The following is a 13,317-nucleotide window of genomic DNA, read 5'->3' as shown; positions in this document are numbered from 1 at the left end:
AATTCAATTTTGTGTGCTTTTTGGGAGAGACGGTTTTGGGCATCCGTTTGAAAACATGATTGTAAAAATAATTATACGGGTATTATTATTTTTTTATTCGGTATTTCAACTTCTATTTTATTTTTTTATTTTCTAATCGGTATTTGAATTTGATTTGAATTTACATCATAAACAGATTACTTAATCATTTCTTTTGTTGTTTATATGATAGTTTAATGTACTTAAGATATTTGTCAAAAGTTGACATTCATGCTTGCAGTGTACTGATCATTACATGAACTGCTATTCCATATTCTTTTTATAAAAAATTTTATATATAGTCAATTTTATATATTTTATTAATTTGATTAGCTGCATTATTTTTTTAATATAAAATAATTATTTTGATCAATTAAATTACGTTTAAATGTTGAATGGATTTAAGTTAAGATGATAAAATATTATTTTTTAATATTATTATTATTTTAAAATTTAAAAAAATTGAATCGTTTATTATATTTTATATTAAAATTTAAAAAAATTATAATGATGAAGATGAATTGAAAATGAGATTATAAACGTACAGTATATAACAAAATATACTGTGATTTATCATATTGAATTCAATATGAAATATAAAGATAAAAAAATAAAATCACATATTTTTAAATGGATGTACAGGATGTGAGGCTTATATTTAGAATTTTTCATAACAAAACTCTCTTTTTATATGAGTTCTCCAATCATCACAAAATAATTATGCCCACACAAAACAATTAAGTACGAGAGAAATCGGTAATCCGGGACAAATTAATGCCTTGAAAACATGCATGCAGGACACAATAGGGGTCAAAGATGACATGTAGTGCAGTGCACCTTGACTTCTCGGGGCCTTGAAACATCATTACGTCTCATGTTAGATGGTCAATATATAATGGATAGTGCCAGTATGTCCTTAATTTTAATAGTTGAGCGTGTCTATTAGTATAATTTTTATTTTTATATATATTTTTAGCATATTTAAATATTTTAAATAATAATAATAAATATATTAATAGTAACTTTTTTAATCAATAAATAAAATTAAATAAAAAAATAAAATATATAAACGATAAAAATAAAAAAATAAAATAAAACAATATAATAGCATTATTCATATAGAATATATTATGATCTTAAAATACTCAGCTTTATGGCACAATCTTTTTTGTCCCTGCAAAAAATGGGGCCAAGATGAAGCATGCGTTTAAAGCAAATTATTAAAATCAAAATAGGTAGTTGGACATTTGGCACGTCGTTTCATAAACTAATACATATATATGATCTGATCCCAAGAAAAATTAAACCTAATTTAATTATTAAGGTATCTGTAGAATATTTTACTTCTATTTATTATTTTATTTTATTTATTATTTTTTATTTTATTTATTATTTTTTATTATTTTTTTATTACTATTCACAAATATTTAAGAATATCTCAATATATAATTCTATATAAAGAACCAAAAATATTGGAGCAAGTTCAGCAAGTACTATCCTTGGATGGGTACGCTTTTGTCATTGTTCTTCTCACTATATATATATATATATATCTGCCTATACTTAAAAGTGCGTATAATGTTACTACTATTCATTACTGTTCATCGTGAACAGTAACTCTAAATCTGCCGTTTTTTTTTTTTTTTTTTTTTTTTTTTTTTTTTTTTTTTTTTTTTTTTTTTTTTTTTTTTTTTTTTTAATCTTATCTTATTTCTATTCATCAACTGTATGATAAACGATGAACAGTAAAGATTTTTTTTTTTATTCGTGTGAATGCTAATGTGCGACGTAATACCGCAATCGTGCATAAGGAATGAGAGAGAGGAAGAAAGAAAAAGTGAAAAAAATATTAATTTTTAAGTTTTAAATGATCAATAAAGAAGTTGTTTTTTTTTTCTTCGCATGTTTTTTTCGCATATTCTATTACTGTTTATTATATCATACACTAAAAATCAACTTTAATTTATACAATACTAATTTTTTATCATTAAATAAATGATGAAATTTTACTGTACATTTTTAAGAGAAAAAAACTATCTAATTAATTTGAATTTTTAATATAATTTAAATTTCATAATAAATGATGAACATAAATAAATAATAATTTTATTCTTATACATTAGACTATTTTAATATTTGAAATTACACTTTATTTTTTTCTTCAATTTGACAGATGTGGCAAACGTGCTTTTCTTTTATCAATTAGAAAATCTTACGCCATACAGGATTTTACACAAGTACCACTAATTTCAAAATAACCAAGCCATTTATAAAATACTAATATTTCATCATTAAATAAATAATGAAATTTTGTTAAATATTTTTAAAAAAGTATAACTATATAAATAATTAGAGTTTTAACATAATTTAAATATGATAATATTCTTAATTAACTAAAGAGAACTGCTACAACTAATAAAAAAGTAACCTGAAAATATGTCATGAATATGTATTTCATTTTTTTATTTTTCTTTTCTTTTTTTCATGTATTTTTTTAATCATCATAAACATTTTTAAAAAAATAAAAAATTTACAACATCATTGGATCAGGAGGGAATTGACAATCTATCTCTTCTCAAACAAAATTATTGAGTTCGAGGAAGAGATTAATAGATTCTTAAGTTTTCAGAAACTTTTATATATTTTTTAAAATATTATTTAAATATAAAATATTTTTTTATTTGTTAATCTAATCATTACAATTTTCTTAAATATAAATTTTTTAAATTTAAAACAAAAACTACATTAAAAAATTATATTCCAATAATATTTTAACTTTTATAATATTTTTATTTTAACTTTTTTTCTCTCATTTTCTACAATCAAATCAAACATCTTAATCCAAATAATTTTATATATTACTATTCACAAACCATGTCACTACTATTAATACATCGATCCAAATCATATCTAAGGATATGATGTCTACGTGTGTTGTTTTTTGAAAGACGAAGCTGCTGCTGGTACATTAAAATTTTTAAGATTTAAATCCAACCCTTCATTTTACCACTTCTCATTTTTTTTTCTTCGGTTGGATTGCTTTGATTTATGCAGTGAAGTACTATCACTATCACAAAAATTCTCCACATCTCTTTTCACTTGTTAGGTACAGAAATTGAGTTCATAAAAAAATTCTCTATATACTACTTATTTTACTTATGATTACATTTTCTTTTTTTTAATCCAAAACATATTTATATTTTACAAAATAATTTATTTTTTAACTGGGCAAATGTGCCTCGCACATTACCCAACCGCTAGTATATATATATATATATATAATAATTGAGCATACGACGATATAGAAGACAAGAAATTAGGCATTTCATCACTTTTCTTTGTTAAAGCACAAAAAAGTCCAAGATATGTACAAGATGACCCTTTCTCACAGTTTGCATATATATGCTTATCAGGATTTTGGATATGTACAAAACATTAGGTCTCATTTGCATTTAAAAATCACATCAACTCATATCATTTTATTTTATCTTAATATTATAATTTTTTCAAATTTTTACATAAAATATAATAAATAATTTAATTTTTTCAACTCTTAAAACAACTTTATCAAATTTTTATATAAAATATAATAAATAATTTAATTTTTATTCTACTTTTCATAAACCATCTCAACTCATCTCTAAATTCAAACACCTCCTAACTTTTAAACATCATAAATGCAATGTTCATGTAACACGTACATATGATGTGACAACCAATTAAATTGATATTATATGTTTAAATGATTGATGTAGTAGATATATTATTAATATTTATCGTTTCAACCATGTTATGTTAAGACTGATCAGTAACATTTATAATTGTGATGACAGGCATGCATGCCATTGCCGACTTGTTGGTTTCTTTTTGTAACTAACGATTTTCTACAATATTTTATTTATTTATTTTATTTTATTTTTTTAGTTAATTGTCGATTTGTTTTCATTTATGTTGCAAATTACAAAATTGTTAATTTGCAGTACCTTTATTAAGTTATCTAATTCTGATCATTTACACTCCGATTAAGAAAATTAATTAAAAACGTTGAATTGATTAAAAAATAAGTGAAAATGATCAAAATTGTTAATGTCCGTACAAACTTTAATGCCCTTACATTTTTCTGTTCGTGCGTATTTTTAAATTTTGGTGCGTTTTTTCTGTGCGTTTCTTTTTCGTGCGTTTTTTTCTGTGCGTTTCTTATTTGTGCGTTTTTCCATGCGTTTCTGTTTGGTGCGTTTTTTCTGTGCGTTTCTTATTTGTGCGTTTTTTCTGTGCGTTTTTTCTGGGCGTTTCTTTTTGTGCCTTTTTTTGTGGTGCGTTTCTTTTTTATGCGTTTTTTCGGTGCCTTTTTTTATTCGTTTTTCCTGTGCGTTTCTTTTTGGTGCTTTTGTTGTGTCCATCTTTTTTCTGATTTTTTTCTAGTGCCTTTTTTTTACTGTGCATTCACAATGAAAAATTAATATCTGTGCATTTTTTTCTGTGCGTTTCTTTTTTGTGCGTTTGTTTTGTTCATTTTTTTGTAGTTTTTCTGTGCGTTTTTTACTGTACATTTTTTTTTAACTGTGCATTCATTTATTTATTTTTGAAACTCGGAACTCCCCTTTTCATTCATTACAATAAAAGAATTAATCATTACAAGCCATATCTTTTATTATAAATGAAAAATTTCAATTGGTCTATCTTCAATCTAACATTGCTCTCCTTGTAACTGTAAAGCCCTCTTGGACAATCTATGAACCACATTGATTTTTTCTCTGTAGACGATCGAGCATCCCAATTTAATTTGTGAGAGAAAACATGTTTTATGTCATCTATTAACTGACCTATCCATGACTATTTGTCCTTACCATCTCGTACGTAGGATTGAGAATAAAAGCTGGTAAACTGCATGAACCGAACCGGATCAGTGTATTTGGTCCGGTGTAAAACCGGTTTGATTTAGTACTGGTTTCATTTTTTCAAAACCGATTTCAATTTTGGTTTGTTTTAAATCAGACCGGACTGGTTCATATATATATATATATATTATCTTTATTATATATAAATAAGTTCTTATATGATTTATTTATATTATATATATTATATACTAAATTTCTAATTAATCTAATATTAAATCTTAAAATCTTAAAATTCATGTATAATAATCTAATAATATAAAATTAGTTTAACATTTGATACAACATAAAATAAAAGTTATTCTTATAAATCTTATTATAACATTTGGTATAATATATAAATTTTAATTTTATAACATAAAATTAATATAACAAAATCTTTTACTTTTAATTTTAATTTTATGTAACTATTATATTATTACTAACATATATGATAATATGATTCTTATAAATAATGTATGTATACTATAATAGTTTTACTATAACTCTTATTTTTTTGTTGCATATCATATCATTTTTATATTTAGACAATTTTTTTTTTTATAAAATTTATAGGTTTGTTGTTCCGAGCTCAACTTCCTTAGCGCCCAACCTTGCTAGTTCATTGGAAAAATCGTGAAAACCAAACCGAAATTGGTAAAATCGAAACTACTAATTTTGGGGGTGAATCGGTCCAGTATCGATTCTTTAATTCTCAAAACTACTGTCCGGTTCGATTCTAAAATAATCTCAAAACCAGACCCAAACCAGATCAGTTACACCCCTAAGCCTTGACCACCATTTGAGCATCACCCTAAAAATTTACATCTTTTACATCAAGCTCTCTACAAAGCTCCACTGCCCTCCAGAAAGCAAAATATTCAGCAAGAACAGGTTGGCCTATAATTTCTTAGCAGCACACAAAGAAATCAGGATCTCTCTCTTGTAATTTCTTGCAATTATACCTATTCCCATTTTCTTATGTGTAACATCCAGCGTTGCATCAAAATTGATTTTAGTATGGTCTTCAGCAGGTGGAAACCAGTAGTTTCTACTTTGCTTGAGCCTTGCCCATTATGTTGCCCAACTCTTAGCCTTTGTGTTTCTCGAGATTCTTCAAGATTAGATAAGGCACCTTGTATTACTTTATTTGTGTTGTCAAACTTGTTATCAAATATAGCTTTATTTCTTCTAGTCCAAATTCCTTTAAAAATTACTGTTAGTTCTTCTAATTTTTCCTGATTGAAGCTTTTTTGCATCCTTTCCCATAGATGAATCCACTACTGCACCACTTATAAACTGGACTTTGATTCTCTGCCCACACATCACTTGTTGTAGGACAAGACCATAGGACATGCAAAATTGTTTCCTCTTGAAACATATTGGATATTTAGCATCTCCCAAAATCTTCTTATGATACAACTTTTGCCTCGTAGGAAGAATAGAATTTAAAGACTTACAAAGAAACTGTTTTACTGTGCTAGGTATGGTCTGCTTCCAAATCTTCTCCCAAATATATTTCTATGTTTGTCTACTAGAAGATTCTCCATAGTTTTTTTTCCCTTACTTCTCCCCAAATGATATGCACTTCTAACAGTAAATTCTCCTTCCTTCGTGTAACTCCAAATTGCCTTATCCCCTACCCCTTTTATGCTCAATGGAATACTACATATTTGAATTGCTTCATCTCTTTCAAAAATCTCATATATAAGCTTTTTATTCCAGTAGTTAAATTCCTCAATCACCAAGTCCCTTACTTTTAAATTTCCATCCAATATCTTTACAGGGACCTTAACTTTGAAAGAAGTTGACTATGGAAGCCACTTGTGACCTTGAATGGATATGTCGTTTCCATTACCAACTCCCAAAATCATTCTTTCTTTTAATAGTTCCTGAGCTGACAACACACTTCTCCAAATAAAAGATGTAAAATGCCCAAGTTTTGCCTTTAAAAATTTAGAATTTCTATAGTATTTTTCCTTAAAAAATGTATCTACCAAGGAACTTGGTTCTTACAGCAATCTCCAACCATGTTTAGTTAACATAGCCCTATTGAAATGAGAAAAGATATTTACAATCGTGAATTGTGCAACTGCCACGTAATCACTTTGAAAAAAGTGAATAAAACATGGACCCACATGAAAAAATTAATTTTTTAATAGTAGATCCCACTTTTTTTCAAAACAATTACGTAACGTTTACGTACTTCACAGTTGTATGTAGAATTACTCTATTAAAATACTCAACATATCGAAACCACATTCCTCCCATATTCTTTGTTTCATCCATTTTTTCTCAACACTTCCAGGGTACCCATTTCTCTTCTTGCTTATTGTTCCACCAAAATTTTGATAATCAAGTATTAATCTCCATGCACATTCTCTTTGGTAGGAGAATGTATTATATTTAGACCTTCCAACCATGGTTAGCAGATCTAGATATTTACCATAATCACCACACATAATAGCTCCAGCATCTTGAATAATCTGTCTTTGAATAAGTTCACTTGTATTAGAGCTAAATAGAATAGAGGTCTTCTATCGATTTCGCACTTGTACAGAAGCTCATACTACCGAAGTACTTCTTGAATTTTTTTCCAATCTTCTAGCTTTGCTCTACTAAAAATCACACAGTCATACGCAAATAGCATATGGGTGATCTCAGTACCTCCCTTAGCTGTTGTTGCTCCTCTCATATCTCTACTTTATTTAGCTTTACTCAATAGGGAACTCAATCCTTCAGCATACAAGATGAAGAGGTAAGGAGACAGTGGGTCCATTTGCCTCAATCCTTTTGTTGGAGTAAACTTCTCTCCATGTTTTTCATTAACCAATACATAATAAGATACTAATTCCACACACTACATCACCAATTTGACCCACTTTTCATTAAACCCCAGCTTTCTCATCTTGGCTTCAAGAAACTACCACTCAATTCTTTCATGAGCCTTAGACATGTCAAATTTTAAGGCCAACCTGCGAGTACTTCTTTTTTTCATTGATTTTATTGAATGTAGGACCTCATAAGCCACCATTACATTATTTGTAATGGATCTCCCTGGTACAAATGCACTTTGACTGCTATAAATAATATCAAACAATATACATTTAAGCCTATTTGGTAAAACTTTTTATATAAGTTTATATAAGACATTACAAAGTGAAATAGATCTATAATCATTTACAGACAGAGGAGTATTAAGCTTTGGAATAAGAGCTATATGAGTGTGATTAAGAGTATAGGGCCTGCTTCCACCATTTAGAAAATCAAGCACAATCCTGCATACCTTAGACCTGACAGTGTTCCAATGCTCTTGGTAAAATCTAGCTCCAAAGCCATCTATTCCTCGAGATTTCTAAGGCCTCATTTGTATCAAGGCTTCATAAACATCAGTAGAAAAAAAATGCAATTCCAGATTTATGTTCCATCTATCACCCTTTTGTCAATGGATTGAAGGCATGTTTCTATCTCTACTACACTGAGCTTTGAAGAAGTTTAGATAGCTAGAAAGTGATTCTTGAAAGCTCTTGCTATGTCTACCTCTTCAATCATTGTTCGACTCTCAGAATCCTTGGTTTTTTAATAAGATTTTTTTTCCTTTGTTGTGTGGCACAAGCATGGAAGAACGAGTGTTTCTATCTCCATGTTGATATCGGTGCCTTTTGGCCCTTTGCCTTTACTTAAGATCTTCCTTCTATGATAACAGCCCTAACTCCCTTTGCAAATTCTATATGACCTCAATATTGTGTTGCCCTACATCATCTTGCAACTGTTTTAATAGCTCAGATTTCTCATTTATTTCCTTCTCTGTATTAGTACAATGTTGTTTGCTCCAGGTAATTAAGGGAGATCTACAATGTTTTAGACTTTCTTGCACATCCCTCAAAGGTTTGATAGATAAAGCACATTTATTTCATTCATCATCGACAACTTTCTTGCATTCTTCCTCAGACCCCCAGCTAACTTCATATTTAAAAGGTCTGTTATGAAAGCCCCTTCTATGATAATCCTGTCAGTATGAAAACAGTAAATGTCTATGATCAAAACTCCTTGCCACTAACCCTTCCACTTTCACCTTCTGGAAATAGCTAAACCAACCCATATCAACAGCTCCCCTGTCCAATCTTTCTCTAGTGAAGGTGCCATCATTATACTTATTATTCCAAGTATATTTTTGAGCCTTTCCATCCCAGATCATACAATTCACCAATTTCCAATGCATTTCTGAATTTTTTCATCCTATGAAATAGTCACCACATACAAACCAAGCCATTTGTTTTTGTTGTTGGTTGGTGTTGCATTGAGTCTATGTTGTTTACGAGCAATGAGTAATTAGTCGTATTGATTACTACTGCACCTTCAATTTTTTTTATTTTTTATTTTTTTAATTACTTCACCTTCAATTGATAAGCGCTATCTGATGGAAAATAAGAGAATAAAGATGACTTCATTGTTGATCCTTTAGAGGGTCTTTCATTCAAATGGCAAGGATTTTGCTTGACGATGTTTCTGTTTTTGCTGTTATTGATATGGACAAATGTAACATAAACAAAGATACATATGTTTGTCAGAAATACGAGGGGGAAAAGGTGGACAGATTTGATGATCCTTCAGAATTAGCTACTACATAAATAAGGTTTGAACTAGGGAAGATTTCTCTAAGGAATGAAATCCTATAACTTTTTTCTGTTTGTTTAAAACTTTAGTGTACCCACTTTATCAAAATGAACTGATTAGGGATTGTAATATAAAGAAACCCACGACCAGGTTCTCTAAACCTGGTCCATGTGGTCATACAATCTACAACCTACTATTTTACGCAAGATAATATAAGATTTCGCATAAATTTTTTGATAAAGTGATTGTTATTGAGGACAAAGACACAAGTACTCATGAGAATTCCATAATTATCACACATCATTACACAGCTGCTAGATAAACTAGAGCACACCAGAAACACAGGTAAAAAGCGAAAAGACTAGACCCTTCAATGACATAACCGGATGACCATATTAAAAGTCGATAACATATCAAGCACTAACATATGAGGGCATGAACCATGCAGAGCTTTCAGTTACTGCAGCTCAGAAACCATGAATCTTGATATGTTCTTTTTTCACAATGCCAGCCTGTTCTCCACAATAAAGACAGAAATAAGAGTACAATAACTGAATCACACAAATGTTAAACCGCAAGAAGGAACTTCAATAAGGGTAAAAAGGGTATAAGTATAATTTGGATAAGGCTACTCACTTAAAAAAGGAAGTAAATAATCTATATCTAACATCATCGAGACAAATCTATGATATGGTATGTAGTTACCTGGACAAGGAATGTGGACACATTCTTTCGCTGATCACCTTGAAGTTGAATAACCTATACACACAATAATATCAAAACTTGCATCGCACACAAGAAATTTCAGCATTTGAAGACGACAAACAAGATCAGAGAAGGCACCATCTAGGTCAAAAACCCACCTGTCCTAGTTCTGGGTCTTGGACAACTGTACCATTACAGCAAAACTCCTTCTTAAGGTCCTTAAGTATCTTGTTGTAGCTATATTCTTTCTTCAACCCCTGGACAGTTGTCAGGCTCTTCCTACCATTCCGCTGCTGTACACGAATGTGCACGTACTCTTTCGAACCAGCACCAGAGTCCTCAGCATTTGCCTCAGCAAACGGATCTATATCAACCCCATATGGACAACAAACTAATTAGAATCCCCAACCAAAGAAGGCAGGAAGGAGAGCAACTATATTGTGGGAAGGGGCACCCCCAGGGTCAGCATGTAACCACGGTTTTCCTCCCCCAAAAGTTAAGGCTATCAATAAACTTAGGGTACCTTCCTTTTTTTTTTTAAAGAAAAAAAAATATTGTGGGAAGGGTTAGAAGGCTATGTTTGGATACAAAAAGTATTTCAACTCATCTCATTTTATTAATTACAACTTTTACAAATCTCCATACAAAATATAATAACAATTCAATTTTTTAATATCCTAAACAATAATAATATTAAAAAATAATATTATAACAATATTTTATTCAACTTTCAATTTTCAACTCAACTCAACTCACAAACCTCCCCTCCCACCATTCCTAAAGGTAAATAAAGTAAACTGTTTTTGATCCTCAAATTTCTTCAGATGTCGGTCTTTGACTTTGTTTCTACGTGACAATCAATGCCAGCCATCGTGTTCACATCTCCAAACTTGTCCACCTTGTCAAAGATGTCAAATCGTGGTCTGTCACGATCAATTTTAAAGACAAAAAGACTAGAAAGAAAAAGCGCATCCTTGACGAGGAGATATTGAAGGAGAAGAGTTAGATGAACAGCAGTAGCATTTTATACACAAAGTCATGAAGCAACCATCTGATGAAGCAAGGAGAAAAGACAGATCATCAATGCTTTTAAGAAGCAATGGGCTTCCAAAGAGAAGTCCATCAAGAGGCTATAAAAACCCATCACTTCAAGAATTATAATGGGAGTGTTGTGGTTCATGTTTTCTGATCTGGGTCTATGATTCTCAAATCTTAAGTCCATCAATTATGGCTTACCGAATAAGTTGGTATTCAGGAAAGGAAATGAAAAAAACTGGTAAATGTAAACACAGTCGAAGGAGAGTCATATGATGTGCACAAATCAAGCCCAGAAAGAAACAAACATACCAAAGGCAGTAGGAATTTGGGCGTCTAGTTCAGACATGAAACTTGGTTGATTAAAATAGAACGTCCAAACAACTGCAATCCTCAGACCTGGATTATAAAGCGACACCATATCAATCAATCAATCGATCTATAAAGAAGTCTCGACGCATAAATATAATATACAGCCTTCTTTATTCTGTAAACACTGTACTCCATAGTTTTAATGTTATGCACCCAACTCCATAAAATAAGATATACACATGCCATCAACTTTATCAGCAACGCATAATGAACTGTAGACACAACACCTTCAATGATGATATAGGAGATCATTTGATTAGTACATTCCTTCTCCCCAAATAGTATTATGTGCCAAAAAAAAAAAAAAAAAGACCCTGTACCTTAAGTAATCCCTAGAAACTACTTTTTTATAGGTAAGAAAGCCTTAGAATCTACAGCCTTATGTGTACCCAATGAGCCCCATCACAAAGGGACAGTGGGGAAAATTCATGTAACTAATCCTCGAATTCCCTAAATAGCTCTACTAATCATTAAACACCCAGCAATAAACACATCCGGACAGGCAAGCCTATCGATAGAAAACTACGAAAATCAAGCAACGCAGATACAATAAAGCCAAACCAGTTGGTTGTGTTGACGTTAACTCCAAACAGAAATTCGTCCAAAGGGTAATACCAAAAGAACATATCACAAGCCGCATACTTGGCCAAAATCTTACTCAAATAAAATTGTTTCGCCCCAAGTCAAGCATAAAAACAAAAAGAGTTAATTGAATAGCCGATTAATTATAAATCAAAACAAAATCGTAACAAAAAATTTGCATAAATTTAGACACGAAGCACGAAGAAAAAAATAATAATAATCTAATCAGAAATCTTTTATAATTTTGAAGGCTTAAACAATAAACAGTGCTGGAAAATAAGATCGGATCGCGAATATCTATAAGAGGGGTAGGAAGGAAAAGCACCTGAATCGAATCTTAGGATTTGGGATTAGGAGTCGGTGATTAGAGGGAACCCTCAATTCGGTAGGAGCTTTCTCTTTCGCGCGCGCTCTTCCGGAAGGCTGTTTGGTGAGGCCGCGAGAGAGAGAACTGAAGAGAAAAGGGTACCTGAGATAGAAAATTTATATAATTAGAAGAGCTCTATATATAATTAGAAGAGCAATTGTTTTTTTTTTTTTTTTGTTGCGTTAGGTCGGTCAAGGCTCGTGAGGATATATATGTAAAATACATTAAAATATTTTTATCCGAATTTCAAATGATATTATGTAAGTATTTTATTTTTTTTATTTTTTATTTTTTTATATATGGGAAATTTTCTTAATGAGAAATTAAGATACTGTTAATTGATCTAAATGATCTTGACATGTAAATATTTTATTAATTACATTCTACATATCAACAATAAAAATATAAATTTTTTTTATCAAATCTAATTAAAACTCCTAAAGTACTATTACTAACTTTAACCTCTTAAATTCAACTTAATCATGAGAATATATATGCATTCCATCTCAAAAACTATGCAAATTATTCCAAATTTACGGGTGAGGATGAATCGTTAATTAAATCTCTTTGCATTTGAATTTAATTTAGAGATAGATCCACATCTTTTCATAAATGATAAGGACTTCACCTAAAAAAATATACAGGTATTTCCAAATTATATCTGGTAAGAATGATTCTTTATCTAATTACATCTCGTTGCTTCTAAATTTGAGAAGGATTAGGACCCTTACAATAATTCTTGAGACA

General features: G+C 30.1%; 1 protein-coding gene across 1 annotated transcript; it reads right to left on the bottom strand.

The window, feature by feature from the left end:
- Positions 1-9,707: 9,707 nt before the first annotated feature.
- LOC108993512 (protein translation factor SUI1 homolog 1-like) lies at positions 9,708-12,688 on the bottom strand. The gene is made up of 5 exons (XM_018968465.2): positions 12,529-12,688; positions 11,562-11,648; positions 10,373-10,578; positions 10,215-10,268; positions 9,708-10,021 (listed from the first exon to the last, which is right to left on the bottom strand). Exons 2-5 carry the CDS (start codon positions 11,596-11,598, stop codon positions 9,977-9,979), a joined length of 342 nt encoding a protein of 113 aa, XP_018824010.1. The 5' UTR covers positions 11,599-11,648; positions 12,529-12,688; the 3' UTR covers positions 9,708-9,976.
- Between the last annotated feature and the right edge of the window lie 629 nt (positions 12,689-13,317).

Source organism: Juglans regia, chromosome 9 (genome assembly GCF_001411555.2).
Source record: "Juglans regia cultivar Chandler chromosome 9, Walnut 2.0, whole genome shotgun sequence".
NCBI lineage: Eukaryota > Viridiplantae > Streptophyta > Magnoliopsida > Fagales > Juglandaceae > Juglans > Juglans regia.
Note: the sequence above shows the minus strand (reverse complement) of the source record. Positions and strands in the feature narration are given on the sequence as shown.

What these genes read in the sequence shown, in the direction of transcription:
- LOC108993512 (XM_018968465.2), bottom strand. Translation starts at nt 11,598, where the DNA reads ATGTCTGAACTAGACGCCCAAATTCCTACTGCCTTTG. An exon ending in AAGACCCAGAACTAGGACAG is followed by an intron (nt 10,269 to 10,372) that starts GTGGGTTTTTGA and finishes TTGTGTGTATAG; the next exon opens with GTTATTCAACTTCAAGGTGA. An exon ending in TGTCCACATTCCTTGTCCAG is followed by an intron (nt 10,022 to 10,214) that starts GTAACTACATAC and finishes TGTGGAGAACAG; the next exon opens with GCTGGCATTGTGAAAAAAGA.